The sequence below is a fragment of the Rhinolophus hipposideros genome (assembly GCF_964194185.1).
Source record: "Rhinolophus hipposideros genome assembly, chromosome: 8".
Lineage (NCBI taxonomy): Eukaryota > Metazoa > Chordata > Mammalia > Chiroptera > Rhinolophidae > Rhinolophus > Rhinolophus hipposideros.
Window position 1 is genome coordinate 84,307,051 of NC_138054.1, and position 26,417 is coordinate 84,333,467.

The 26,417-nt window shown below is 51.0% G+C and overlaps 1 protein-coding gene across 2 annotated transcripts; it reads left to right on the top strand.

The window, feature by feature from the left end:
* RCC2 (regulator of chromosome condensation 2) lies at nucleotides 1–25,868 on the top strand. Of its 2 annotated transcripts, none has more exons than XM_081057336.1 (13): nucleotides 1–185; nucleotides 1,233–1,521; nucleotides 7,033–7,126; nucleotides 10,299–10,442; nucleotides 13,119–13,250; nucleotides 13,643–13,731; nucleotides 15,577–15,691; nucleotides 17,676–17,842; nucleotides 18,979–19,159; nucleotides 19,461–19,566; nucleotides 20,536–20,608; nucleotides 22,644–22,721; nucleotides 23,432–25,868. In XM_081057336.1, the coding sequence occupies exons 2-13, from the start codon at nucleotides 1,240–1,242 to the stop codon at nucleotides 23,534–23,536; spliced, it is 1,566 nt and encodes a 521-aa protein (XP_080913462.1). In that variant the 5' UTR covers nucleotides 1–185; nucleotides 1,233–1,239; the 3' UTR covers nucleotides 23,537–25,868. The 2 variants fall into 2 exon arrangements, with proteins under 2 accessions (XP_080913462.1, XP_080913461.1); XM_081057335.1 differs by lacking the exon at nucleotides 1–185 and adding an exon at nucleotides 536–677.
* The last annotated feature ends 549 nt before the right edge of the window (nucleotides 25,869–26,417 follow it).

Here is a 26,417-nt window from a genome sequence, read left to right on the forward strand (position 1 = left end):
CATGTGTTTCTGTTTTGTGTTGTAGCATTTGTTCTGGAAGCCCGTATTTACATTTTAAGTGTATCTGGTGAGTGGGCTGGAGCCCTCGTCTGGGCCGGGAAAAAAAAAAAAAAAAAAAGCCCTCCGGTTCGTCTTTTAGTTGCTCCTCTTCCTTTTTCTCTCGGGATTCTCATCACTTCGACCAGGTAGGGGCTGAAAATCAAAATCGACAATGATCAGTGTGCGGGATCTGGGAAAGTTTTTTTTTTTTTTTTCCCCTCTTTTTTTTTTTTAAAGGAGAAAAGGTAAAAAAAAAAAAAAAACCCTAAGGAAGGGGGGGTTGGGGAACTGAATGAATAAAAAGGGGGAGGAAGGCGGATCCACGTGGTTTAATCGGAGACAGACAGAGATCCCATTGTTCAAAATCAATAAAAAAAAAAAAAAAAAAAAAAAAGCAGACAGGACGAAAGCGCAGGGACGCCGGGGGAAAGTAGCCGCGGAGCGGAGCACTTTGTAGCTGGGATCGGAGGGACCGGGCCGGCCGCACGTTCGGGGACGAACCGGGAGAGTTGGGCACCATTAAAGTTTTTATTTTTCGTGCCTGTGCGAGCAGGTGTTTGGGGCTGGGGGCCGGCCTCGCTCGCCCCCCCTCGTCGGGGGCAGCCCACCCAGAGGGATTCGGCCGATTAGAACCTGAGGTCGGAACCCCGAGGCTGGGGCGGAATTGGGGGCTCGGGCAGGGGGGCCGTAAAGAATTGCATTTAATTGGGCGGCCCGGGGCGGGGGGCCCGGAGACAAAAGCAGCAGGTGGGGCGGCGGGGAAGGGGGGCTCTCACTGCCGGAGGTGCCGGAGGAAGATTTTAGAAGTGTCCCGAAGCCTTCCCTAATTAGAACCGAGGGGATCCGCGGCCCCTTTTGCTTTCCCTTTACTTTTTCGGGGAACCAGGCTGCAGTGGCGATGCGATGTGGGCAAACCTAACTTGAGGATGGGCCAGGGTCTGCATTTCTCTCCTTCCCCCAAATGGATCGCAGTCGGGGACCTGGGCTCCCTTGTGGGATTCCCCGGAGGAGGCGCGCCAGGGCCCGGGAGGGGCGCGATTTCCTCCCGGCTCACCCCCTCTCCGCCCACCCCGCGGCCGCCACTTTGGGGAGGGCAGGGGAGGAAGTGGAGGCCGGTGGCTCGGCTGCGCTCCCCTCCCCCCGCGCAGTTTATAACCCGTCCATTGTGCGCCGCTGCCCCGTGTCTCCTCCAGCGCGACCATGCCCAGGAAGAAGGCGGCGGCGGCGGCCTGGGAGGAGCCGAGCTCGGGCAACGGCACGGCCCGCGCCGGGCCCAGGAAGCGCGGCGGCCTGGCCGGCAGGAAGCGCGAGCGGCCCGAGCGCTGCAGCAGCAGCAGCGGCGGCGGCAGCAGCGGCGACGAGGACGGCCTTGAGCTCGACGGGGCCCCCGGCGGGGGCAAGCGCGCGGCGCGGCCGGCGGCGACCAAGGCGGGCGGCGCGGCGGTGGTCATCACCGAGCCCGAGCACACCAAGGAGCGCGTCGTGAGTGCAGGGCCGGGGGGAGCGGGCCGCGGCGCGCCACTGCGCGCATCCTGGCCGGGGGCGGCGGGGCCGCCAGGGCCTCGGGCTGAATCATCGCCGCCGCCGCCGCACAACAAAAGGGCGCGGGTCGGAGGCGGGCGCGGGCGGCGGCACAGCCGACCCTGCGCCGCCCGGCCTCGCGGCCGTTGGGGCGCGCGCGCCCCGGGTCCGCTGGCGGGGGAGGGGCGGCCGGAGTCCTCGCCCGCCCGCGCGAGGGGGTCATGGCCCCGCCCCCGGCGCCGCTCGAGCCGCCTGCCTCCGCCTCCCCTCCCCCTCCCGCCCCGGGATGGGAGACTTTTGCAAGTTGTTTCGGGCCGGAACAGGGGATGCGCGCATGGGCGCAGCGCCCCGTGCCCTCGGCCGTCCCCGGCCCCCTGCGACCGCTGGTCGGGCCGGACGCCGCGGGGTAGGGGGTCCCCAGCGCGCTGCGGGGAGCGGCGGTTGGTGCCGGGGCTTTGAGGTTCCCGCCGCCTCGGCTCCGGCGCTCCGGGGGGGCGGAGCCTGGTGGCCGCCGCGCATGCCCCTTACTGCCCTGCGCTGTCTCGCGCCGCCGGGGAGGCGGGGGCGGCCGGCGCCGGGGCGGGGTGCGAGCGCGCATGCTCTGGAGAGCCCTCCCCTGGAAGTCGGGACACCCCTCCCTCCCGCTCTGAAAGGTGTTGCGGCTTTGTTCGCTGCTTGGGGGGTCCGAAGGCGCGGGTGCTGGGTGAGGGCTCTATGTAGGTCCCCCCAAAGCTCCGGGCAAGAAGCATCTCCCGTGGTCTCAGTGGGCTTGAATTTGCCCATTAGAGCTGGAGAGTTCGACCTTCAAATCTTAAATTGAGATCGTGACTGTCTCAACTTACGTACCTGAAAAACCCTGCAGAGCCAGAGAGCTTATTAACCTGGGTCTGGGGTACTCAAAACCAACAAGTTTAGTGTAGGACGAGGGTTTAGGAGAGGGTCAAAGCTTTCACCAGATTCTCAGATAACCCCCAAAGAGTAGGAAGAACTTCCCCCTGACGTCTAGAGTCTGATCTTGGAGAGGTCCTTTGTTCTCCTAAAACGATGTGTAAGGGTTGACAGCACCTGCGTGCCAGAGGTGTGCTGGCAATGTTTAAATGGTTAAGAATAATGCATTTCTACATCCACTTTATAGATGAAGAAACTGGGGCACAGAGTTTAAGGGCCTAGCCCCAGATCATATGGGGCTGGGTTTCCCCATGGGCCCAGGTGTTTTACGCCCCTGCAGTTGTTCCTGTGAAAATGCTTGGTAACTGCCCTCCCAGAGAAACGTTCAACATGTTAGATGATGGCGGAGTGTGAAGGGGGGAGCCCATGTCACTGAAATATCTAGGGACAGGGACTAGGCCAGTGCCAGGGAAATGGCACAGTCTTGAGAAACTGGAGCTCAGGAACTATTTTCCTCTGACCACTCTAATCCTCTGTGAGGCTCCAGACATTTGCTCTCCTGTTACCGTGTGTTAGAGAACAGACAAGAAAGGGCAAGTGGGCTCTGCGGCTGCTGTGTTCTCTCTCCAGTGAGTTGACAATTGACCTATTAAAGCACTGAGTTTTGTTGTCAGGAAGTAAGAGATTCTTCCTCAGTGCTGGGATTCACCCAAGAAGGTGGTCACGGAGAGTGTGTGCAAAGGGACCCCAGGCTCCCCACCAGCATGCGCACAGCTGCTTGTCTGATGGGAATGCCATCATGGTTCTTAGTCTGAGAGAGAGGCCCAGGCGTCCTTTGCACTTTACGGTTGTTTTACGTCGCACATGTCTTTCAAATTCCTGAGACATACATGCACGTGTATATATTCACATCCCCTCCCCACCACCTTACAAAACAGAGGGCCTGGGACAGCAGTTTCCTTTGCACTGGACAGCATACCATCCTAGGCTCAGGAGACTGAGGGTTCCACAAGTGATGCTCTTTTGTGCCTCATGGAAAGTGCACACCCCAAGTTGTAAATTTTTATTGGCACCCATTGACAGGTCCAGGGTTGAGACTGGGCAGTGCTGCCTCAGACCTGTGGGAAGCCAATGGGGCAGCACATTGCGGGAGCCGGCCTCCTGCCCGGTGTCCCTGGCCCCGGGTTCCTGGACTCGAAACACCAGGTCTTTGCCTGTTAAGCAGTCCTGGGGATCCTGTCTGCTGCCACAGGCCAGCAGCAATCCCTAGCTTGTTTCAGAAAGAGTCTGTTAATGAGAATTTTGCAAGCCTCGCCACTGTTCAGGGCTGCTTGAAGGTTTGTGAGAGCAGCTGCCCGGAGTTTGTCTGAAACCGTGTTGCCTTTAGTTACCTCAAAGCTACAGACCTTGGGCTTGTGCAAGAGGAAGACCCAGATACGTGTATGACTGAGGGCAAAGCTGCCTCAAGTAAAAGGTGTTTATACATCTTATTGCATACCATTTTTATAAAACGTACTTAGGATTTCAGTCTTGGAAAAATGCTCTCTCCGAGGACCTTGGGTTTATATCTAGTTATGTCAGATGAGCATGTTACGATGGTCTAGGCTTGATGCAGCCCGAGTTCCCCATGAACTTCATAACCCGGTAGGTAAAGCCAGCATCCTGGGCACAATCCTAGAAAATAGTGAGTGTCACAGGCTGTCCAGGTCTTTGTAGTTTTTCCAGTGTTGGGTTGCTGAGGTTTTATAGACCCTGAGACAAATCTGTCCCATCTGAAAGGACCAAATAAATACAACCGGAAACCAAGCTTGAAGTCTGTTTGCGTTGAAAGCCCATTAGGGAATTTGTTGTTGCTGGCATTTCTCTGAACAGTTCCCTCCACCGAGAGCAGCAGTCTTCTAAATGGATGTATGCTAAAGGTTGACTTTCGGCCTCATAAACGTGCTCCTTCACTTGGGCAATAATTCAGAACTCTCTTTGGACCAGCAACCCCATTTTGTTGATTGCAGGAGCTCAGTGCATTTTTCTGCTGTGGCTGTTCATCTCATCAGAGCTTACAGGAGGAGCTGGTTATGGGGGAGAGGGGGTAAGGTGAAATGAAATTCATTCATTCTGTTAGGGAGACTGTTTGTCCAGTGTCTCTGGCCTTTAGACACACGCACTATCGCAGACACCCAAGTTCATTCAAAAAACAAAAACAAAAAACCCCCCCAGCAATCTCTTGATCCATCAGTGAAGGCTGGATTCCACCTGGGAGGGTCTCAGCCCTGACAGCCATTACTGGAGGGCCGCTGGATGGGAGCCCCCAGGCACCCGGTTGTCTCTCCCACTTGGACGAAGAGGGCGTGGGCTGTGATTTAAGCATTGTTAGGAGTTCCACTTATTTTGATTTTTTTATTTCTTAGAAGATAGAGGGAAGAATTAAATTAAAGAGAAATAAAGGTAAGTGGCTTACAGCAAACAATTGTATAGATAACAGCACTGAAACAGTCAACCACCTCCATCTGATGTGTGAGGAACTAAGCTCCATGACATTAAAATCCTGATAAGATAACAAACACTTAACACCCTTCATAGGAATCAGGCCACTGTCAAGGCAGTAGACGCAATTTAGCAAGGTGTTCTACAACACCTGGTGTCAGAAAGGTTGGATTTTTGTGTAAATGCTTGGCTGGCTTGGTGGGCCAGTGTCCATAAGCCCTTGACCACTGTAGACGCTGGCATCTCCAGGTCACAGAGGAGACCCCTGCTTCTGCCCAGGGCTCTGGCATTCTTACAGAGCTGCAGGTCCTGCAGCGCCCCACCGCGCTGGTGAACTTGCTGTAGAACTACATCTCAGTGTTGAGGGGTTAACAGGGCAGCACATGGCACCTTGGAGTCCTTTGCCGGACCGGAGGGGGATGCTGGGCCTGAGCTGGCGTCATTCCAGAGCCCTTTTCCCACCATTCTGTGGCCTGGCAACTCATCCCACGATGCCTATTTCCTTTCCCTGTCTGCTGCCCCCTCCACGTGGACCTGAGGAATAGTGGAGAGCAAGTCAGTGACATGGCAGAGACCCAGGGCTGCTCGTTCCACGGGGATGTTGACAGAACCCATTGGCTGCCATTCATTCGTCTTCTGCAGTAGACCTTTAGAATGTTCTAGCCAGGCCCGCCAGTTAAAGAAGGGGAGATAACCAGGGGAAACTAGGCTCCCATTCAAGTAATCCGAGTCTGGGTGCTGCAGGGATGGCCTAGCCTTCGATTAAGGTCGTTCTCTAAATAATTTATAGGCGACCAAGTCATTCTCCATTCCTGGCTGTTCATTTCCCCTCCGCACACTGAGGTAGCCTGTAGACAGACCAGCTTCCTCCAGCCACGTAAACGTGGCCAAGCTGGCGAGTATGACAGGACCTGAACTATGGGGTTTCTGTGATGTCAGGTTTGGGTCACGCAGAGATCCCTAAGAGATGGAATCATTCATCGTGAAGATGTGTTCATCTTACAAATGACACGCTGTGTTGCCAAGCATCCCTGCCAGGTCAGTCACCATGTAGAGGTTAGAATGACTGGATCTGGAGCTGTTTGGCCTTTTTTTCTTTAAGCTTTCCAAGAACAATCCTGTAAACAGAAGGAAAGCTCCCTACTGTCCTGGGAGGAGGATGTACAGCATGAGAACAGGAAGGTCACTGCTTCCCTTGTGCAGTGGAACTGAGTGGATAGTTCAGAAGTGAACCTTGGACCATCTGTTTTACAAAGTATGTTTGGGCATTTCAGAAATAAAGTGCTGAGATATTTAATGAGTGCCACCCAGAATTGGACGGTGGCCTGAAAAGTGGTATATATTCTATTCTCACTGATAGCCTGAGAGCGTGTGGCCCTAATGACAGTCTGTGTGGTGAGGATGGGAACCACAGCCTCCCTCCACGCAGCCCGGCCCCAGGTGGTCCCTTGTTCCAGTCAGCACTGATTTCCGGCTCACGGGCCAACAGTGAGGATAAGCCCATCCAAGGCCACCGGGATCAGATCTGCCCAGCCACACCCATGCTGTCCGGTGTCTTCATCCAGTGGAGAAGTTGAGCACGGTGCTGAGATGTCTTCTCCACGGAGAGGCTCCTAGCACGGTGGGCAGCACACGGAGGAACAATGGGAAAGTACTGACGTAATTACTGTGCAGAGATGACGGGCTTCTAAGGCTGAAGGCCGTGTGGAGTGCCATGCGTGTAGGGAGCCATAGCCGCAACCGTAGGACATCCGCTTTTAATCCTCCCTAGGGAGACAGCAAGCCTCTTGAAAATAACTGTAGAGGGCAGTTTGCAGAGGACAGGGTAGGAATGTCATTTGGCTTTTTTAAAAAATTTTTTTCTAAGTGTTTTGCAAAAGATAACCTTAAAGAGAAATCAAAGGATAAAAATGAGCCCCCAGTGAGCAGCGGGGCAGGGTTGGGATTAGCAGACTAAAGTGGGCCCACAAGGTGGTGAGTACCTCGGGCCTCGTTCGTGGGTCAATAGTGAATTATTTTTGTTTTCTGCTGTCATTGAGCAGACTTAGAAAGCTACAAGCAGCATTGCAAACTAATTATTTTTCCTTCTCTCTCTCTCTGTAGAAACTTGAAGGGTCTAAGTGCAAAGGGCAGCTTTTGATTTTTGGGGCAACCAACTGGGACTTGATTGGTCGAAAAGAAGTGCCTAAGCAACAAGGTATGAGAAACGGTTTCTGAAAATATCAGAAGTTACTCTTTATTGAGTGCTTCCTATATACTAGGTGTCCAATGTAATTCTGGTGACCATCTGCCAGGTAGGTATTCTTTTCATGTACAAAAATGTACAGAAAAGCCAAGTAACTTGCTTAAGGCCACACAGCCACTCTAGTAATGGAGCTGGATTTGAACCCGGGTCTTGTGCAATTCTCTCACTTCACAATTCTTTTAAAAAACTAATTCCATGAAGATTAAACAGAAAAACAGAAATAGTAGCCTCCAGTAAATATTGACACCTTTCCCCGTCTTCCTTCTCATGTCACTTATTTTCATTAAAATGAAGAGGCTAGTCCTGTGGGATGTCAAAGTGCCCTAGACATTTGTCACATGTCAGATGTCAAACTGTTAGACATTTCAGAAGAGTCCACATTTTTGTTACAAGCTGCGAAATTGTTGCAGGAGCTGGTTTGACAGAGCAAGTAACAGCCTGGAGTAGGGGAGCAGAGAAGTCATAAGAAGTAACTGTAGTCCCCAAACGCTTTTAGAAAATTGGTGTCTTTCCTCCAGAGAGTAGTGGCCCATCCCAGAACAGGGAGGCTGGCACAGCGCCATATTTTATGGCTTCTTGATTTCATTTGGAAGGATTCCCAAAGTACTTTCCAACATTGCCCAGTGAGCAAATATTTGCGCCTTGACACTCCCTGGGGCCTCTAGACGGCTGCTGGAGAGCATCTTATTCCATGAAAAGTACAGCAGTCGCAGCAGCGCTTGCTCGGGGTGCAGCTGAGTTAGAAGTGGGCCCGACCCATTTCCTTCCGCTGTGTCAAGGGCCCAGACTTAGGGTTTGAGTCCTTCTGGCTGTTGGTGTCACCAGGAAAACCCCTCCTGGTGCGCGATGACCTAAGTCTGCCAGCCCTGGGTATGTGTGGCATTTTTTCTCAAAGGTGTTCTTCACATGAGTGGCCCACTCAGTTACACTTGGGCCCAAAGAGGGAAGTGAATTCCAGTGGGAAGCGGCTCAGAGCCTGGGTTGCCTCCTACAGGTGTAGGATGAGGCTCAGAAGGTAGGAAAGCTGCCTTGTGAGTTAAATATGGCTCCCACGTTCTAGTTGAAGGAATTTTGCCCTCATTGGGCTCATTTTAAGAGTACTGTTTTGTCTTATTCATGCCCACCTTTGCTTCCCTGATTTTTCTCCCTCTGAACTTTTATATAATTAAAAATTTTTTTTTAAGTATTTTTAAGTGTCTTTCAGCCCTCCGTGACATTAAGGGACAGGAGGCAGGATTTGTTTTCCCAGTGGTGCCAAACGTGATGGGAAGGACGATTTCCCCTCCCACCCTAGCCTTTCCCAGTTTCTGGTCATCCTTGGGGTGTGCCTTCCCTCAGCGAGGGCTGGGAGCAGCCTTGGCTGCACGTCGCCATGGAGCTTGTAAAATTGGCAGCACGAAGCCTTGCTCGTTTACACGATAGCACAGGTCCATGCTCCCTCTCTGATTGGGATCAGGCCACGGGAATTCATGACCGCCCGCCTGGCCGAGGGGCCAGGGACTGCGGCGGCCATTTACTTTGAGTGGGATCACTTTGCCAGGGTACCTCAAGAGGTCATGAGAAAGCCTGCCTCTCCCAGGCTGATGACATCTTGCGGGTTGGTAATCATGGTGCCGCCAGAGGCAAGATACTTTGGCACATCAGTGTCTACCCACCTGTGAGACATGTCTGCTTGGCCAGGCTGGGTCAGCGGGGGGACCGTGACCTCTGCGGTGTCCACGTTCCTCACAGGTGGCACATGTCAATCATGCTAGCATTAGTTTTGCCTTCATGATAAACGAGAAGTTTCTTTTAAAGAAGTTTAATATAACCTGGGAGGGCTGTCATTTTTGGTTTGCCCTTTCCCCAGGAAGTTGTTGTTTTCTCTGTTCACCTTCTGGTAGTAGATGAGTGTCTTCAGCTGGAGAAGCTCAGGGCTGTCACGGTGTGACATTGTGACTTACAGTCCCTGGTTCAGACTGTCCTCCTTTGCCCCACCAACCCCTGGTCCCTAAATGAGAGAACACAGTTGGCGCCCTCTGCTGGGGGGTGCAGGTGGGTGGGGATTGACATGGAACACTTTTACAGATACTTTTCCATGGACCCAGGAAATTGATGCAGAAATCAGCCTTTCAGTCGGTTGCCATCTCTTGATCAACCTGACACAATCGACTAGGCAGTGGCTAGCATTTCATAATAGTTACCAGAGGCCTGGAAATGTGCTCATGTTTCTGTCCTCGAGCCCCAAATTGAAAATACTAAACAAAAAACTGGCCATGCCCCATCCACTAATAGGATGAAATGGGGATTTTGAAGGAGGCAGCTATTTATTCCCTCCCATGCTCCTGCTAACATTACTGAATGCATACTGTGCGCCAGGCATGGTGAGGCCCTGGGTGGCTAGTGCAGAGTGGGAAGGCACATGAGTTCAGTAGGGTAAGTGCTGTGACAGGATTCACAGGGCACTGGGGGACGGGGAGCGACGAGTTAAGAGGGATGGATGTGGCAGGAAGGGCTTCCCAGAGGAGTAGGTGTGTCACCTGAGGTTTTGAAGAACAAGCAGGGGGCAGGGACAGGCATTCTGTGGGAGTGAATACATGGGCAAAGGCAAGGGGTCATGACCTGGCCAACACAACAGGACCCCTGAGAAAAGAGCAGACCAAATGTCTGCAGGTTGATTTTGGGGGCAGCGTTGTGAGCTGGGGCCCTCCTGCCAAGGGCCTGATAGACTTGCAGGGAGGGAGGTTCTGTGGGGGATGGGGCACTGCACCAAAAGCCTACTGGCTGTAGGACAGCTGATGGATGGGAAGGGGAGGCCGAGGGAGATGCTGGATTCACTGCCAGCTTCCCAGGTTGGCCCCCAGCTCCAACGGGGCTGCAGAAGGGATAGCACCCAGCCTTTTCGCCCCTTGCAGGTGGGCATGCTCAGTAGCAGTTGCATGTGGGTCTGAGGTCCATGTGGGTTTGGGCCAGAGGAGGTGGGACATGAGTGTCCACATGGCCACTAGCTAGGTCCACACCAGCTGGAGGTTGGTTGTTGGAAGGGAACTGTAGGAGAGTGGACCCTTTGTAGCTAGTGACTTTTTGGGGTGCTCTTCACCCACCTGTCACTGTGGCTGTTTGATTTGCGTTGTTCTCTTTGCAGCTGCCTACCGCAATCTTGGTCAGAATTTGTGGGGGCCCCACAGATATGGGTGCCTGTCGGGGGTCCGGGTGCGGACAGTGGTTTCGGGCTCGTGCGCTGCCCATAGCCTCCTCATCACCACGGAAGGGAAGCTGTGGAGCTGGGGTAAGTACCGAGCTCAGGCTGAGTTCTGGGGTGATTCATGGAGCCGGTCCCCCAAGGGACTGACTTTCTCCTTCTGTGCCTTCTCTGTAAGGCAGTGCTCCCTTATTTGCAGCCCACGTTTCCTCTCGTTCTGATTCCCAAGTAGTTTCATCTCTACCCTACAAATATATCACCTTCCTCCACTTTTCTGCCATTTTTTTTTGTCTGTGTAGCCCCCTGATTCTTTGAATGTTCTCTTTAAGCAACTTTTTCCTGAACATCCTGATTGAATCTGGATCTTTCTGATATCGAGGTGCCTAGAACTGACACTATTTTAGGCCTGCTGTCCCCCCAAAAGACAGTCGCCCCCACCCGTCCCTGTTCTTGCTTTGCAGCAGTGTGATGTGAGCCCTTTCTCTGTTCTTGCCATTTTAAATGCCTCCGGCTTTTCTAAGGGCCACATTGTGACATCAGCCCCTGTGTCTCTGCAGTCCTGTTCCTGTTCCTGGGAGTCACACAGGTCTGCAGGTTTTGTAGCTCATTGCCTGTTTCGTCCGTTTCTTATATTTCCCCAGATAGTTTACTTTTTCTGAGTTTGCTTTCCCTGCTGCTGGATTGCCTCGCCTGGGTACCTGGGAGGTAGGTCCCGTCCTTGCCGTTAGCTCCCTTCCGTTTCAGTGGCCCCGGCAGAGGCTTCCATGCACTTTCCTCCTCCAGGTCAGTAATCCAGGTACTGACAGAGGCTCAATTTATCTCCACGCCCTTCTGGGAACTCCTGGACTTTTCCTCCAGCGGGGTGTGTTGGCATTTGTCCCGCCTTTTGTTTCTGGTCCTTTGGTTAGCTTTTATCCACGTGACTGCCTTTTTATTTCGGTCTGTTTGAACCGTTTTTTTTGCAATTGCATGAGCCGCTGTACCAAAGTCCAAATACATTAACATCTGTTGTCTTCCCTGCACTCTAATTTTGTAATTCAGTTGGAAAAAAGCTAACAAGTGTGTCTGGCCCAAATTTATACCGGGTAGTCTCTAGATGACATGCTGACATTGCCTTGATTTTCATTTTCTCCCAGTTGGCACAGAGGTGTGTCCCTCCCCCACAGCACCCCTCTCGCTTACTGTTCCAGCACTGAATGCAGCAGTCTGTCAGTGTCGAACTTTAAATATCTTATTTCTGATCTCTTTACTGAATTTCACTTACGTGGTGCTTCTAAAAATGTCGTCTGTGCTGACCCTGTGGGCAGGGGATGATTCTGAAGGCTCCGGGACAAAGCCGTGTCCCCATGAGCAGACAGCGCTGCAGGGGTCACGTGCCAGTGGGGATGTCACCAGTCCACTGTTAGTCACTAAAAGGTGAGGGGCCTTGTCCAGTGTCCGGAAGCATTAGTGCTGCAGCACTCAACGAAGATCTGTACCTACCGGCCACTTAGGTGCCGAAAAACCACACCCAGCACTTGTTCTGTGTTTAAAGTGCCTTTCCTAGTGAACTTGGGTGGCTGGTGTCTGCCTCTCCAGAGGCCTGAAGTCAAAGTGCACGTCCAGGCATGGTTTTCCTCCGGTAATCAGAGGCCGTTCACTCCCCAAGCCCTCTCCAGGACGATGGTGCTCGTCTTCAGGGCCCTGCTCTTCATGGTTCCATGACCTAAAGATCAGAAGTTCATTGTTGGGGAAGGGTGCGGCCCCTCCTCCCCCATTGCCCTCTCTTTTGCCCTGTAAAACGTCCCCAAATCTCCCAAAATGTTCCCTAGCAAGTGGGTTTTTCTCCTAGCCAAAGGGACCTGCGAGTGGCCCACTGAGTTGTTTTGTTTTGGAACTGTTGTAGCCAGTGTTGACAACTAAGAGAGGTTTAGGGGCATGAGGCTCCTTCCGGCCCACCCAACGCCATGTCTGCTTTGGAGCTGAAGGGCTTTGCCCAAGTGCCTGTGCATTATGCAGGGGACTTGGCAGCCACGGTCACCTCCTTGCGTCTCCCTGCTACCTGACCTCACAGCCAGCGCAGCTCCAGAGGCAGAGTTTGAGTTCAGAGCATGTCTGACCTTTGTCCATCATTGGGGTTCACGTGGCCAGGGGTCCTGGGAAAGGTCATCTGTAGGAGGTGGGGTTGGCACTGTTTGGTGAGCTTCGTTTATAGGGCAGATAAAAGGAAGAAAAATGACAGGCAGAAACCAAATGGTCCACAGTAGGTGCCCAGAGCATTGAGGTGATTAATAATTAAGTTCTTGTGAGGCAGGTGGCGAACTTGTTGCTGTCTTAAAATACGTATGGTGATGCAGAGAATGAGGGAATTGTCTGGCAGCTACCGTGAGAAGTGAAAACTGGGTTTCCATGAGCTCTTCTGCTCTGTGGGATGTCCAGGCCAAACAGAGCATTTCTCCCATTCCCCTTGGTCGTACAGAGCTGTGGCAAGTACTCACAGTGGGTCCCAGCTGCTGCCCCAGAGAAGAGAGTTGAAGTTGACATAGATGCCACCGGTGGGGATGGCCCTATGTATCTTAACCCTGGTCACCTGATCCTATCAGGCAGGCCTCGGAAGGCTGGCCCTGAGAAAGCCGGAGCTTTCACCTCGTTCTCTGCTGTCGCGTTGGGAGGGCACCTTCTAGGAGACCCAGATTTGTCTGTTTGAGAGGGTTCCAGCTTGCCCTGTGAAGCTGCTCTTGCCGCTGTCTCCCTTTCCCACTTCATCTGGCTCTTGATCTGCAGGTCGAAATGAGAAGGGGCAGCTGGGACATGGCGACACCAAGAGAGTTGAAGCCCCCAGACTCATTGAGGGTCTCAGCCATGAAGTGATTGTGTCAGCGGCTTGTGGGCGGAACCACACCTTGGCCCTGACAGGTAAGGAATGGCAGATTTCTTCTTAATGTGGCAAGAGGCTAGTTGGTTCACTTTGGGTAGTGGGGTAGAGTTGCCCCTGTGACTCTTGGTCACAATCAGAAAGATGGCCCAGAGAGCAAGGGTGGGTGCTTCTGGAAGGCTGTGAGATGAGAGCCTGACCCTCAGGCGGGGGAGGCCACAAGGGGGTGGAGGCCAGAACCATGTGTTGGGCGTTTCTGCTGTGAAGTGGTTTTGCTCTGAGCCATCCACCCCACCACCTTTTGGAATACCATCTCACTTGCATTCTTCCTGGCAAAGGAGCTGTTTATATTATTTTGGAGCCTTTGATTCCAAATCTGGTTCAGAACCCTCAGCGTTATTTTCCCTTTTGTGGTATCATTCTTTCCTTCCAGAAACGGGCTCTGTGTTTGCATTTGGAGAGAACAAGATGGGGCAGCTGGGCCTCGGCAACCAGACAGACGCGGTCCCGAGCCCGGCACAGGTACCACGCCCCCTCCTTGGCCTTGACGGCCGTCTGTTTCTCTTCTGTGTTTGATTTTTCTGGCTTGAGATTGTCTGTTTCTCTTGATCTCTTGGAAAAAATAGGGTCTAGATGCTTTGAGTGGAATTCACAAGCTATAGTCTTTAAAATAGGTTTAGTAAATGTTCACAGTTGAAAAATATCCTGAAAACAGTTTTTCTTTCTGAATTAAGTGATGTTACAGAGGCCTTGCTTTAATTTAAGCCCGTTCTATCCCAAAGAAAGTGAGAAATGTTGTATGTATGTGATTTGTCTTTATCTGCCAATACTGTGAGATTTGACCCTGTATGAAGTGGCCTGCCAGGTGTTTGGAACACAGATAGGAGTTAGGTGGTCTCTTAGTCCTAGAAATTACAATTAAGTTTAAGGGGTGAGATTTATACCCCAAAAAATCAACTACTAATATAAGGCAGCAGAATGCTAGTAAGTGTCTGATGAATGCTTCAGTGATGGAGGGACTCAGATTTCTTGGTCTTAAAGAGAGACAGTGGCCAAGTAGATCTGCAGTTGAAGGATTTTTGAAGTGTTCCCATCTTGTCAGCCATTTGCTCTACAGCAGAAAGTAAGGTTTTAGAGAAGCAAGGACCAGTGGACAGGGCCGGACTCTCCATCCCACCTCCAGTTCCATTGCTCACTTTCCACAGTGCTGTTGCTTTGTACCCTCTACTGGTCTGGGGCTTTCCCAATGGCGTACTATGCAATAAATAGCAAGTTTTCTAAGTACCATATTTTGCTGTGTATAATGCATACCCACATTTTTGGCCCAAGTTTTCGGGGGGGAAAATTTTTTTAATTCAAATTTTTATTTGTTTACATTTAAGTAGTTGTTTTTTGTATTATAAAAGAATTTTAGCATTTTTTAACATATTATGGTACAAGAAATTTCATGTAACAAATAATTACAAAACACAAGAACAGATACAAGGTGCAAGAAATTTTTTGTACTGGTAACAAATTTATGATATTTACGCATTAGAGAAGGCAAAGAACTTTTGTTGTTGCAAGTTCATTGTAAGTTCAACAAAACCGATTATCGTAATCCAGAGTATTATTTTGCATATGGATATCATTATTAATTTCTAGAGTTACACTTTTAACTCATAAGTACATATAAATAAAAGAATTAGAAACATATAGATAGAGAATTAGTACGACCCATGTATAATGCACATCCTTATTTTTCCCTCACAAATTTAGACAAAATAGTGTGCATTATATACACGGCCAAATACGGTACTTAGATTTGTTTCCAGATCCCATGTTGAGTTACTCAGGGCTTTTGCTGTCTTCTAACTTCCTCATTTTGAACCATTTTATTTCTTGTTTATACTTTCAGTTAACACCATTGGTCAAGTATCTCTACAGAGGTAAAGGAGAAAGTACAGCAGTTCATTTTACTGGGTGGCAATAACACTTGTAAAAGCTTTTCTTTTAAAAGTTGGGGCTGAACTAGTGACTAAAGTGAGATTTGAGAGTTAAGTATCAGTTTGTTTTCTTTAACCCTCATGCCCACACTGGTCTGTTTAATTCAGCGTTCATTGGGCACCAGGACGTGCGAGGCACACGGTGTTGGGCATTTTGAGTTATAAAGACCTGGGACACAATTTACCTTTGAACCTGACTCCTGGGAAGGTGGGGGTCACTGGGGTGTTTGTTTACATATATTCTAAGCTTTTGCCTTTAGAATTGTTGAGTCCATGAAATTTCTTTTGTACCCTAGTAATTATTTGAACACCAACCTACAGAGAGGTGTAGAGTTTTTAATCTTTTAAAAAAAATGTCTGAAAGTCTGTGTTTTCTTTTCAGATAATGTACAACGGCCAGCCAATTACCAAAATGGCCTGTGGGGCTGAATTCAGTATGATAATGGACTGCAAAGGAAACCTCTATTCCTTTGGGTGCCCTGAATATGGCCAGCTGGGTATGGAAGTATATTTTTTAAAAGCTCTGTAATCTAACTGTATATTTAGAACCAGAAGTCAGTGTGGGGCTGTACATGTGTTAGAAATGTGGGTAATCGATCTCCGATAATAGCCTTGGTCCATTAAGTGGCTCTCACTTTTTTGGTGGACCAGCGTGTCATGACTCACAGGGTCATGGAGTATTACAATGACTCGCCGTAAAGGGCTCCAGTCTGACAAAAGATTCTTTTTCTTTTGATTTGGGAGTTCGTTTATATGGAAAGGGATTCAAAGTGGAAAAAAATCAAATCACCATCATGCCATTTCATATTTAAAGATTTGCCTTTATTGAAAGTGATGAAATTACACAAGATGAAGGTTGTTCTGGAAGCCCTGACCTGGTGGTTATTTCCAGTACATACCTGAGAAACTCCATGTTTTAAAACACACACACACACACACAAAAAACACACATGTAAAAGTGACTCAGATCCCTTCCGGTTTTCATCCCTAAACAGAATTTACTTATATCTCATTGAGTTGTAGAAAAGAAAAACTCAGAAAGCAGTTCTCAGCAAATGGAAAATGCCGCTCGATCATGATTTTTACAAGGTCTCCATTTTCTTTTCGCATCTGACACCAGTGTTTTTTCCCCTTGCTGGCGTCTTCCCACCACCCTGGTCCCTTCTGAGTAGGAGGCGAGGCGTGGGCGCCCTCTGCTGGCGCCTGCTGCACGCCACTCCGCGTCCCTGTCGGCCCCCGGATCTGGGTTGCTGGGGCTCCACGTCATTAAGAGCAGGCAGATGGAATACTGTATAAATAGAACGAGGAGCATCTCGCCGGCCTTAGTTAGACTTTAGGGAACAGTGACTTGGTGAAACTAAATATACCTCATGTCAGAAGTGAATAAGGAAGAACAGCTCCTTACGCACATTCAGTGCTGGTTGCCAGGGAGTTGCCAGAGACTGTTGGAGAAACCGTTTCCATAGTCACAGGTCCTCATGCTGTCCCCAACCCCCCCCCCCCTCCCCGTGCAAAACATGGAACGTACAAAACACGGGAAGTGCGTTTCTGGTCTCCTTCCGGAAACGTGTGTGGCTCCCCTGCTACCTGTGGCTCCAGATGTGCAAACAAGCAGCGTCATAGCAAGTTGATTTTCCTTCAGGGAAAATCAAATGGTCTGGTGATAATGATGGTTAACAGTTACTGAGCAGTTTCTGAGCACCAGTCCCCATTAAGCACCTTATACAGAATCTCATCTGCTTCGTTTATACTCCTTGGAAGGTATTGAGAAATTGGCTTGGTTTATACCTATAGAATCAGTTATTCTTCACTTGCCAGCTTACTTGCAAGCCTCATTTCAATCTCATTGTCCAAACCTAAGGAGACCCCTTTCAGAATTGGAACGTAAGTGTGGCCTCAGACAAGGGTATCATCACCAGCCCATACGCCAGACCCGCTCTCAGTGCATTTACTGGGTCAGGCAAGGCGAAGGGAGAATGTGCCACTGAACTCTTAGTTTACCAACCATAATAATACATTTAGGTTACTGGTAATGCATAAAAACGCAAGTCTGAGGTTGTGTGTTGAACTTTTCTGTCCATTCTTGGCCCCTCTAGGGGTTCCTTGAGGCCCCCAAGAGGGGCACAGACCATTTCTTTTGACCAGTAGTATCCAGCTTTTCTTGTCTGCAGCCCATAGTAAAAAGTACATTCTACATTGTAACCCAGTCTGAACGTCGAAATACAAAGAATTCCCACAAAATAATGTCCTTATTATAAACAGTTGTCCCGTGGTGTAAAAATACTGGTTTCAACCCACAAAATAGATTTCATGACCCAGTAATTGGATTGTGCCTCAGATTGGAGAAGGCTGCCTTGGTTGACAAAGGTGTCCTGCTGAGCTCCCTCCAGCCAGGTTGGGGCAGGCGCTCAGCCTGTCGCCGCAGTGAATGGTGCTGTGTGCTGCGGCAGCTGCTGACCATTAGCTCTGTGGTCACTGCAGGACACAACTCGGATGGGAAGTTCATCGCCCGGGCGCAGCGGATAGAGTACGACTGCGAGCTGGTGCCTCGGCGAGTGGCCATCTTCATCGAGAAGACGAAAGACGGGCAGATTTTGCCAGTTCCAAACGTGGTTGTACGAGATGTGGCTTGTGGCGCTAACCACACAGTAAGTCTGGAGTGTTTGTCTCTTTCTCGCTTCCTCAGAGGCCCCTCCGTGGAGAGGGTGTGAATGGTCCAGTGTCCCGGCACTTGGCTTTGGCCCAGAAACCATCCCAGGTGTCCTTGCCATCCTGCCCTCCCCCGTCCTCCCAGGGCTTCGCACCATGCATTTGGCCACACTGCAGATATTCTTATGTTAATATCTTCCTTCGTGACTTCTACAGATGCAGCTAAACGCACGGACATTTTGGGTTGGGATCATACAGGCAGCATTTTCCGGCTTTTGGCTTTTGTTGACAACATCACGGGCACCCTCTAGGTGGATAGACAGTATACCATATTAGAAACAGTGAATAGTTTTTTAATCCTTAAGGTGGTTTCCTTAAAGGTCACTTTAGCCAAATGGCAATAAACTTGCTATGTAAGTATGTCTCTCAGTTGCCTCCTCACTGTTCTTTTGCTGAGAATGCCTGAGTCAAACATGGTTCTCTTCTGGAAAGAGCACAGTCCTGGGAGTCAGACCAGGCTGGTTTCCTGGTGGCAGCCGAATGGCTGACCTCGGGCATGGCCCCTCCCTTGTCTGGTGTTCAGTGACTCAGACAGGGAGATTTCAGTCGCTTCAAGTCGAAAAACTGATTTGCTTTTGTACAGGCTAACCGGGGGAGGTAAAGTCAGGTCTTGCTTAGGTCTCTTCCTTCCAGTTGTTTTAATAGGTTGTACTTAACACATGATTCAAACATGAAACATCGAAGATACTGTGAAGAAAAGGAGATAGGTTTTAAATTGTTGAAATGTCACTATGTTCACTGCACCAGGGACCAGAGGACGGTCACCTGTGTGTCTGTGGGTGGGGAGTCTAAAGGAAAACAAGGCAGGTGGATGCATTAGCCTGCTCCGCAGACATAACTTCTGATGAGGGGAGGGAAAGACTTGGGGCTTAAAATAATAACTGGGAACAGAAAGTAGTGTCTCAGGCAGAGAAAACGGCATGCGTTGTTGCTGTACCTGCTCCTGTCACCTCGTCCTGTTAGAGGCAGGGACAGATTGTCTACAGTGTTTGGCATTAGCCCCTTTGCCTTGAGCCACTGCACCAGGTCCCCTCCTGTTGCCAGCCCTGTGCCCACCCTGTGTTTTCTCCCGCAGCTGGTCCTGGACTCCCAGAAGCGTGTCTTCTCCTGGGGCTTTGGTGGCTACGGCCGGCTGGGCCACGCTGAGCAGAAGGACGAAATGGTCCCCCGCCTGGTGAAGCTGTTTGACTTCCCCGGGCGCGGGGCGTCCCAGATCTACTCTGGCTACACCTGCTCCTTTGCCGTCAGTGAAGTGGGTTAGTGACATCCGTCTGGGTCTTCAGAGTAACGTGTCCAGAGCCATTTGGGGTTTTCCCTTCCTGGCAGAGGAGTGTTCTGACAGGTGCCACGTAACCATCGTCCTGTTCCAAGATGGGGACCTTTGATTTTATTGGCTTCTTCCCAGTGTTCTTTAACAGAACATTCTTTGACTGTCGCGGAGCTGAGTGTCTTGCTTGGAGGTCCCGGTCCTCTTGCCTTTTCGTTGATACTACTGACGATGAAAATTCAGCTCTTGATATAGCAGCTCACAGAGGGATCTTGTTTGTCTTTCTCCAGGTGGTCTGTTTTTCTGGGGGGCCACCAACACGTCCCGTGAATCTACCATGTACCCGAAGGCCGTGCAGGACCTCTGTGGCTGGAGAATCCGGAGCCTGGCTTGTGGGTATGTGGCAGTGTGTCCCGGGGAGCCCGGAGGGCTGTCCGCTTCCTAGAGTGTAGGACACACCTGGGGAGGTGCCTTTTTGCTTGAGGTTTCTTCTTTCCCTATCAGGGCATCGGACGTACTGAATCCCAGAGTCCAGGGGGTAGAGATTGTTTGTCAAGGGGATTGGCAGGTCCTAGAATAGATGAGTCACTCCGCTGCTTTCAGAGAAAGAAAGTCATTTTGAAGGTTTTTGTTCTTCAAAGGTTTGTTGAGCTTAATGCTCATGTTACACGTTCAAAATTATAGTTAGTTGGAAATACAGTGGGATTTTAGTTACTCTGACACACTGGGAAGAAAAATTCTTCGTTTTTTTAATTAGTTTCAGGTGTACAAAACAATGTAATAGACATTTATCATTTATATCCCTCACACAGTGATAACTCCCCTCCCCCCCAAAAAATTCTTTTAAATCAGTGATTTTTCAGTTTATTTTGAGGAGCTCTGTTGAGCTGTCTAGCTCCTCTGGGTGAGAAATTTAATTATGCTAAATCAATGGCCAGGTTTTGGGGAGGGGGTAGTAGTTTTAATCTGCCGAAGTCTTTAGCCCTGCCCAGGTCATTGTCAAGTTCCACCCTCTTTAGAATGAATTCCAATTTCATTCTGATTCAGTCTCCTTTTCCCAGTGTGTTTTTTCACCCAAAAGTGACCCTCCACCCAAGTGCCCTAGAACCCCGAGCAGTGGTGAGGCAGGAAGGTCGGGTCCCTGTGGCTCCTGGTGCTACTGTCTGAAGCTCTTCAGCTCGGGCCTGTTGGCCCTGTACGGTGTTATTAGGAAGAGAGAGCATCGTGGAGTTTTAATGGAACTTGCTGATTGTAAAGCTAGTAAGTCATACACCACGTCCTTGAGCAGGTAGCCCACAGGAAGCTCCCGTGGTGGCTGGGCTCGGGCTGCTGGACATGGTGGTGACCACCTCTGCCTGTTTTCAGGAAAAGCAGCATCATCGTGGCTGCCGACGAGAGCACGATCAGCTGGGGCCCGTCACCGACCTTTGGGGAACTGGTAAGCCGGTGCCTGTGGCAAGAGGCGGAACCCAGTCTGTGCTGCTGAAACTGATTCCTAAAAATACGTAGAATGTAGAAAATGCCTTTCCCCCCCTCATTGCATTAGGGTCTGTAATAGCCCCTAAATGTTGCGTACATCCGCTTTCAAAGATGATTCTGCGCCCAAGAAATACAGTTGACCCTTGAACAATGCAGGCTCGAACTGTGTGGGCCCACTTAACACAGAGGTTTACAACTGACTGCAGATCAGCTGACCCGCACAGTTTAGCTGACCCACACAGTTCAAACCTGTATTCAGGGGTTAACCCCACAGTTGGGAATCTGTGTATGCAGAGGGCTGACTAGTTCTACAGATGTTCAGCTGCGGGGTGGATCGGTTCCCCCCCCCCCCCAAGCCCTGCGATGTTCAAGCATCAGCCCTATTTGTGAAAGACCTTTCTGTCCACAGTGTAATATGGAAATCGGGAAGTTTCAGATCCCACTTCCCCTTGCGTTTTGTAAACTGTGGTTGTGGAACAAGGGTGATAGGAAAGGGGATGGTTGCTCTTCTTCGCTCCAGGAGGGTTTAAACGAGCAGGAGCAGTGTGTCGATTTCAGCCCTGTGGCGCGTGGTGGGGGGGAGCCTGCATAGAATCTGTTTTTCCCCTGGGTCCTCAACCTTTTTAGCTCAGTAAGCAGCCTTCGCTGCTCCACAGAGCAGTGTGCCATCAGGCGAGCCTCATAGGTCATTTGGGGATATTCTTCCCTTATTTTCCTAAATAAAGTTAAATCTGTGTTCCCAGCTTTTTATGTCAGTTATTGAGGGATTAGAACTGATGGCTCTCGATTTTTCACACATACGCCTCTGATTCTCAGGTTCTGGTGCTGGGTGAGTCCTTAGCTTTTTATTTTCTCACGAAGAGCAGCTGGGCCGTGGCGCCCGTCCTGACGGTCTGCCTGTTCTGGTTGTGATTTGATCCTCAGCTTGGCTCTTGGGGTTCCCACTGGGAATGCAGTCCGTCTCCCTCCCCTCTTGCCTCCTGTCGAGGGCAGGAGCTGTTGGGGTGCTGGAGGGGAGGGAAGGAAGGGCTCGATCCCTTGAGCCATCTCCAGGACTGCTGGGCTGAACGTACCGTTTCCTGGGTGCTGTGCACCCGCCTTCAGTCTAGCAGCTTCCAAGGTGTCTCCACATGCGGCAACTTGAGGGTGGCCCCTTCAGAGGCAGGCCCCATGTGGAACCTTGAAAGACCTGAGAACCTGGTCCAGTTTCAATGGACTGTTCTAGAGAAGGATGGATGTTTTTTAGGGCCTATCAGAAATAGACTGAATACCAACATTAACACTTAGAGGGGAATGAGGGGGACTTTTGGGGCAGCCTCTCGGGGGTAGGAAGATGGCCTGGTCCTTGGAGGAACAGCTCACTGTAGGGGAAGGTATGAGGTGTGGGACCTGGTGGCAGATGGAGCTGGGGAGGGAGTTGCTTCCTCACCCACCCGGTAGGCCCCTCCGTTTGAACTGAGGGGTTGGTCGGCCTTGAAATCACCCATCCCCACACCTTTGCACGTGACTGCCCCCTAAGCAGTGCTTGACCAGTCCCTTTTGTCTCTGGTAGGGTCTCTACTGTCATTAATAATGATGGTGGTATTCGGTCTCCAGATCACAAGGTAGGCAGTTAGATAACCGGTGTCCTTTGTGACCTTGTAGCCCTGAAAGGCTGCAGTTGGCATTTCTTCTGGGCTCATGATGGTGTCATCTTACCAGTGCCAGTCCCCAGAAGGTACCCAGAAGGTACCTGTTATTACATAAATCCCCACACGTTATAATTGAGCATCTTGGTCTTTCTCAAGTTACAAACTGGTCACTTGTGGGCAGCAGTTCCGTGGGTAAATATTGCTGACTCCGCCTGGCCCTGGTGTCTGAGCAGTGGGGCTCGGTCATGGAAGGGCTGGCAGCCTCAGCTGTGGCTCTGGTAAGCGGGTTGCCTTTCTTTCCCATTGTGGACTGTGCCACGGTGAGCCCAGTTCTAGGAGCATCCCCTCTGCTTGCTTTTCCAGGGCTATGGGGACCACAAGCCCAAATCTTCCACTGCAGCCCAGGAGGTGAAGACGCTGGACGGCATTTTCACAGAGCAGGTGAGCGAGGACCGGTGCCAGTGAGCAGCAGAAGGCGTGGGTAGCAGAAAGTGCCGATTCACACCTCACTTGGCCTGTTTCTGGTCTTAGCGTGCCACCTGCGCTGGAGCTTTCTGATGGGTAACGGCCATGCTGGCCAGCCTCCGGGGCTGTTGTCACCCTGAGTGACACTGGCCTCAGTCCAGCCTCACAGCAGACTTGCTCCAGAGCGAGTGCATCTCACATCTGCCTTATACCTGCCCTCAACTCTCCACACCCTGTGGGAGGAGGGGCAGTGGGGTTGAGCCCTTTCTCTGCTGTTATATCCACTAGGTTGCCAGCCCTTGTCTGCCGAGGCGCAGATGGGGCATGTGTCCTCGCACAAGATGGGATCATGGTCCAGAGAGGTGGAGGGAGTGGGGAGCATGACCCCCGTGTCCCCACCAGTCCCTGCTGACGGTGTGGAAGCCCTGCTCAGTGGGCCTCCTTCCATCTCCAGCTTGGAAGGCTCTGGCTGGCAGGGTGTTGGTGACGGGTCACATTAAGACTAGTGGTCTCTACTAAAGGGTTTTTATGTGCTTTCCAGGAGTCCTCCATTTTTCTCCATATTGACCCAGTTTGCCAGCTCAGCTGATTGGTGTCCTGTTGTGTGCCTTGGGCTCGCCTGCCTCACACTCAGTGACACACGCGCCTGTGCCCCTTGCACACCCAACGCTGATTTGTTCCCCCAGGTGGCCATGGGCTACTCGCACTCCTTGGTGATAGCGAGAGATGAAAGTGAGACCGAGAAAGAGAAGATCAAGAAACTGCCAGAGTATAACCCCCGCACCCTCTGATGGTCCCGGAGTCTCCAACTCCACACCTCGCGGCAGCTGTCATTTCCATGTGCACTGGGACGGGAAGTCAAAACGAGAAATTTAAGCAAAGTTGACCGAAGGTGCATTTTTGTTAGACTCCCTGAGGTTCCGTTTTATAAGTGATTCAACATCAACTACCTTTTCTGTATGCTTTCCAAAGTGTTTTTCTCTCTCAATGTTTAATTAAAATATTTGCTCATAGTTGACTTAACCATTCCTATAACTGAGGCAGAAACTTTGAGCAATCTAGGTTTTTTTAAGTTGTTTTTTTCTTTTACCCCCTCCCCCCCAATATACTTCTCGAAACTCCCCTTTCCAGCTGTAATTAGCATTGTGATCCGAGTGAGTGCTACCTGGGAGAGGAGTCACTATTTACTCAGAAAAACAATGTCCCCTGTGGGAACCGGCAGCAGCTGGGTAAAGAGGGTCCCTGGTAGTTGATCTCCATCCAAAATCATGCCCGCGTGCTGTGGGAGCATCTGGGTCATTCCTTCCCGCTTTTCCCTGTACACCAGCCGAGGCCGGCCTTTGTTCTGTTCTCCCCTTGGCTGCTTGTAAGCCCTGCTGCCTTTTGGCTGTGACATTAATAGAATCTGCCGTTTCCCCCCTGGTGGGGGCGCTGGGGTCTGTGTTTAGCCATTTATATCTATTTTAGCTGTAAAAGAAGTCCAAGTGAAAATCAGGTGGTCGTGGAACCAGTGAGGGCGTGGGGGGGTGGGCAGCCGTGGGGACAATGTCTCTGGTTCAAGAACTGGCTTTAAGGCTCCTGAGGAGCTGGGGTCAGCTCACCAGCCAGCACTCGCCATTAGAGATTGATCAGCCAGCAGTAAAAAGTGCATTCTGGTGTCCTTGCACAGAAGGACCAGTCCTTACGTACCAGCCCTCATCGCTTTTGTGCTTCTGTCCTTACCTCCCCCTGTCATCCGACCGGCTGGATCCTGCTGGAACGGCCCAGTCTGTTTCTGAGGCTCGGGTTTCAGTTCTGCTAACCCAGCTCTCTAGTCACGTTTGCCTGGCCGTGGTACCAAATAGTTGGGATTATGAAGAAGTCCCCCGTCCCCACGTGTCAGCGCAGATGCTATGACTGCCACCTGACTCCCCGCCAAGTGCCCCCCCCTGCCCGAGCTCGGCCCCAGCGTTGCGCTGCTCTGCATGAGTTACGAGGTGCCTTTCCCGGAACCCTCCTCTCACTTGGACCCAAGAGAGGCGACAGCTCTGTCTGGGGCTCTTGGTTTCGAGAGGGTCTGGACTGGTTTGGGTGCTTTAAAATAGATTTTTTAGTTCAGTGGTGCTTATGGGGGAGATGGGGATAGAACGTCAGTGTGAGACTTGGGTGGACGGGAAAGTTAAATATTGGTCTTTTTATTTTTTTGCTTTGCTATTGTTACCACTTGTCATTGTCTTGATGTTAAAATGCCAAAAATGATCTAGTTGTTGCTTTTCCCCCCTCCTTATCCCCCGTTCCTCCTCACAGTGGCTTCTGCCTTTGCAGGGCATGTAACAGTCTGTCCTGGCCAGGCCCAAGGCCTTGTGTGAGGAGACCGGCCTGCATCCTTGTGAGGCTCAGTCTGACTTCATGCTCATCTTTGCTGCCCTGTGTTCAGTCAGTAGTCGAGCAGAGAAACCTCTGCCACTTCAGAGCTTCTGCTATACTAACCTAATTTGTCCAAGTCACCCCCACACCACCATTTCTCACTCAAGCTTCCATTATGGGGAGCCCACTGGTTTCCCGGCACAAGTCTCTTTCCTGAAGTGGGGTTAGGCACACGTGCTCCTTGTACCCTGAAGAGCAGTCAGACGGGGTGGAGGGAGCAGTGGCCCGGGTCCTGGCCTTTGCAGGAGCTGCCCGTGGCTAAGCACGGCTTCGCTCTTCCAATGGACTAATCTGACACCCACCACCAGCCTCTTCTAGCCCCCCCTTGCCAGGGACTGGAGCAGGAAAGGGATGTACCTTCTAAGTGAAGACTGCCCTCTTGCCTCCCACAATCACTCCTTTTGGCTTAGAGATAAAATGAACTTTCTAATGGGGAAAATCCTTTAGAACAGGACTTGGGGGTGGTGGTCTTACACTCCAAGAGAAAGGGACAGAGTGACCCGAGCTGAGTGTGCGCTTTGCGTTGACTCTTAGGGCATCTGCCATGTCTTCCAGCTCAGGAAGGAGAATTTGGAAGAAGAGGCTTAGAGTGAAGGGGAATCCAAGAAGAGGTTGTGATTTGGTCGAAGGTGCCTGGTTTAGTGCTGTAATTGTCTTATTTTTTTTATATATATATTTCTTGGAGTAAACATTTTAAATAAACGACATCATTGTTTACTCTGTTTTGGCTTTTGCGCTTTTTTTGCAGAATGGATGTAAGAATACGTTTTTCTCAACTCCCTGCACTTACCGGCTCCCACCTGCTGCCCTAGCCTGGGCTCCCACGGAGGGGCTGTGGCGGGGATGAGTGAGCCCTGTGGAGGGGGTCCTTTCACCTTCTAGGCTTAAACCACACTGGGGTTGGAGGGTGAGTGGAGCTCCCAACTCTGCCCTTGAAATGTGTGACCCTTGCGGGGCGGGAGGGTCTGTGTGTCACTTGCCCAACTCAGAAGTGGAGATTTTTGTATACATCGCACTGGGGCTTTCAGGATGAGCTCAGGCATGGAAAACACCAGACCAGTGATAACGCTTTGTCTTCCCAAAAACATCTATTGTCATTCCCCACCCTCCCCTATCAACTCTTCCCAAAAGGGTGTCCTACTGTCCCCAGAACTTGGTCACAAAAGTGCCCGTCAGCCAGCACTGGCCTATTAAGGGCAGTGTGGCTAGCTGCCCACCAGGTGGCACCAAGAGGCCAGTTGTGTGTTCCAGGGAGGCCCCAGGTAT

Coding starts and splice junctions, on each gene's coding strand:
- RCC2 (XM_081057336.1), top strand. CDS start 1,240: ATGCCCAGGAAGAAGGCGGCGGCGGCGGCCTGGGAGGAGCCGAGCTCG. Junction 13,251..13,642: donor CCACACCTTGGCCCTGACAG/GTAAGGAATGGC, acceptor CTTTCCTTCCAG/AAACGGGCTCTGTGTTTGCA. Junction 19,567..20,535: donor ATCCGGAGCCTGGCTTGTGG/GTATGTGGCAGT, acceptor GCCTGTTTTCAG/GAAAAGCAGCATCATCGTGG.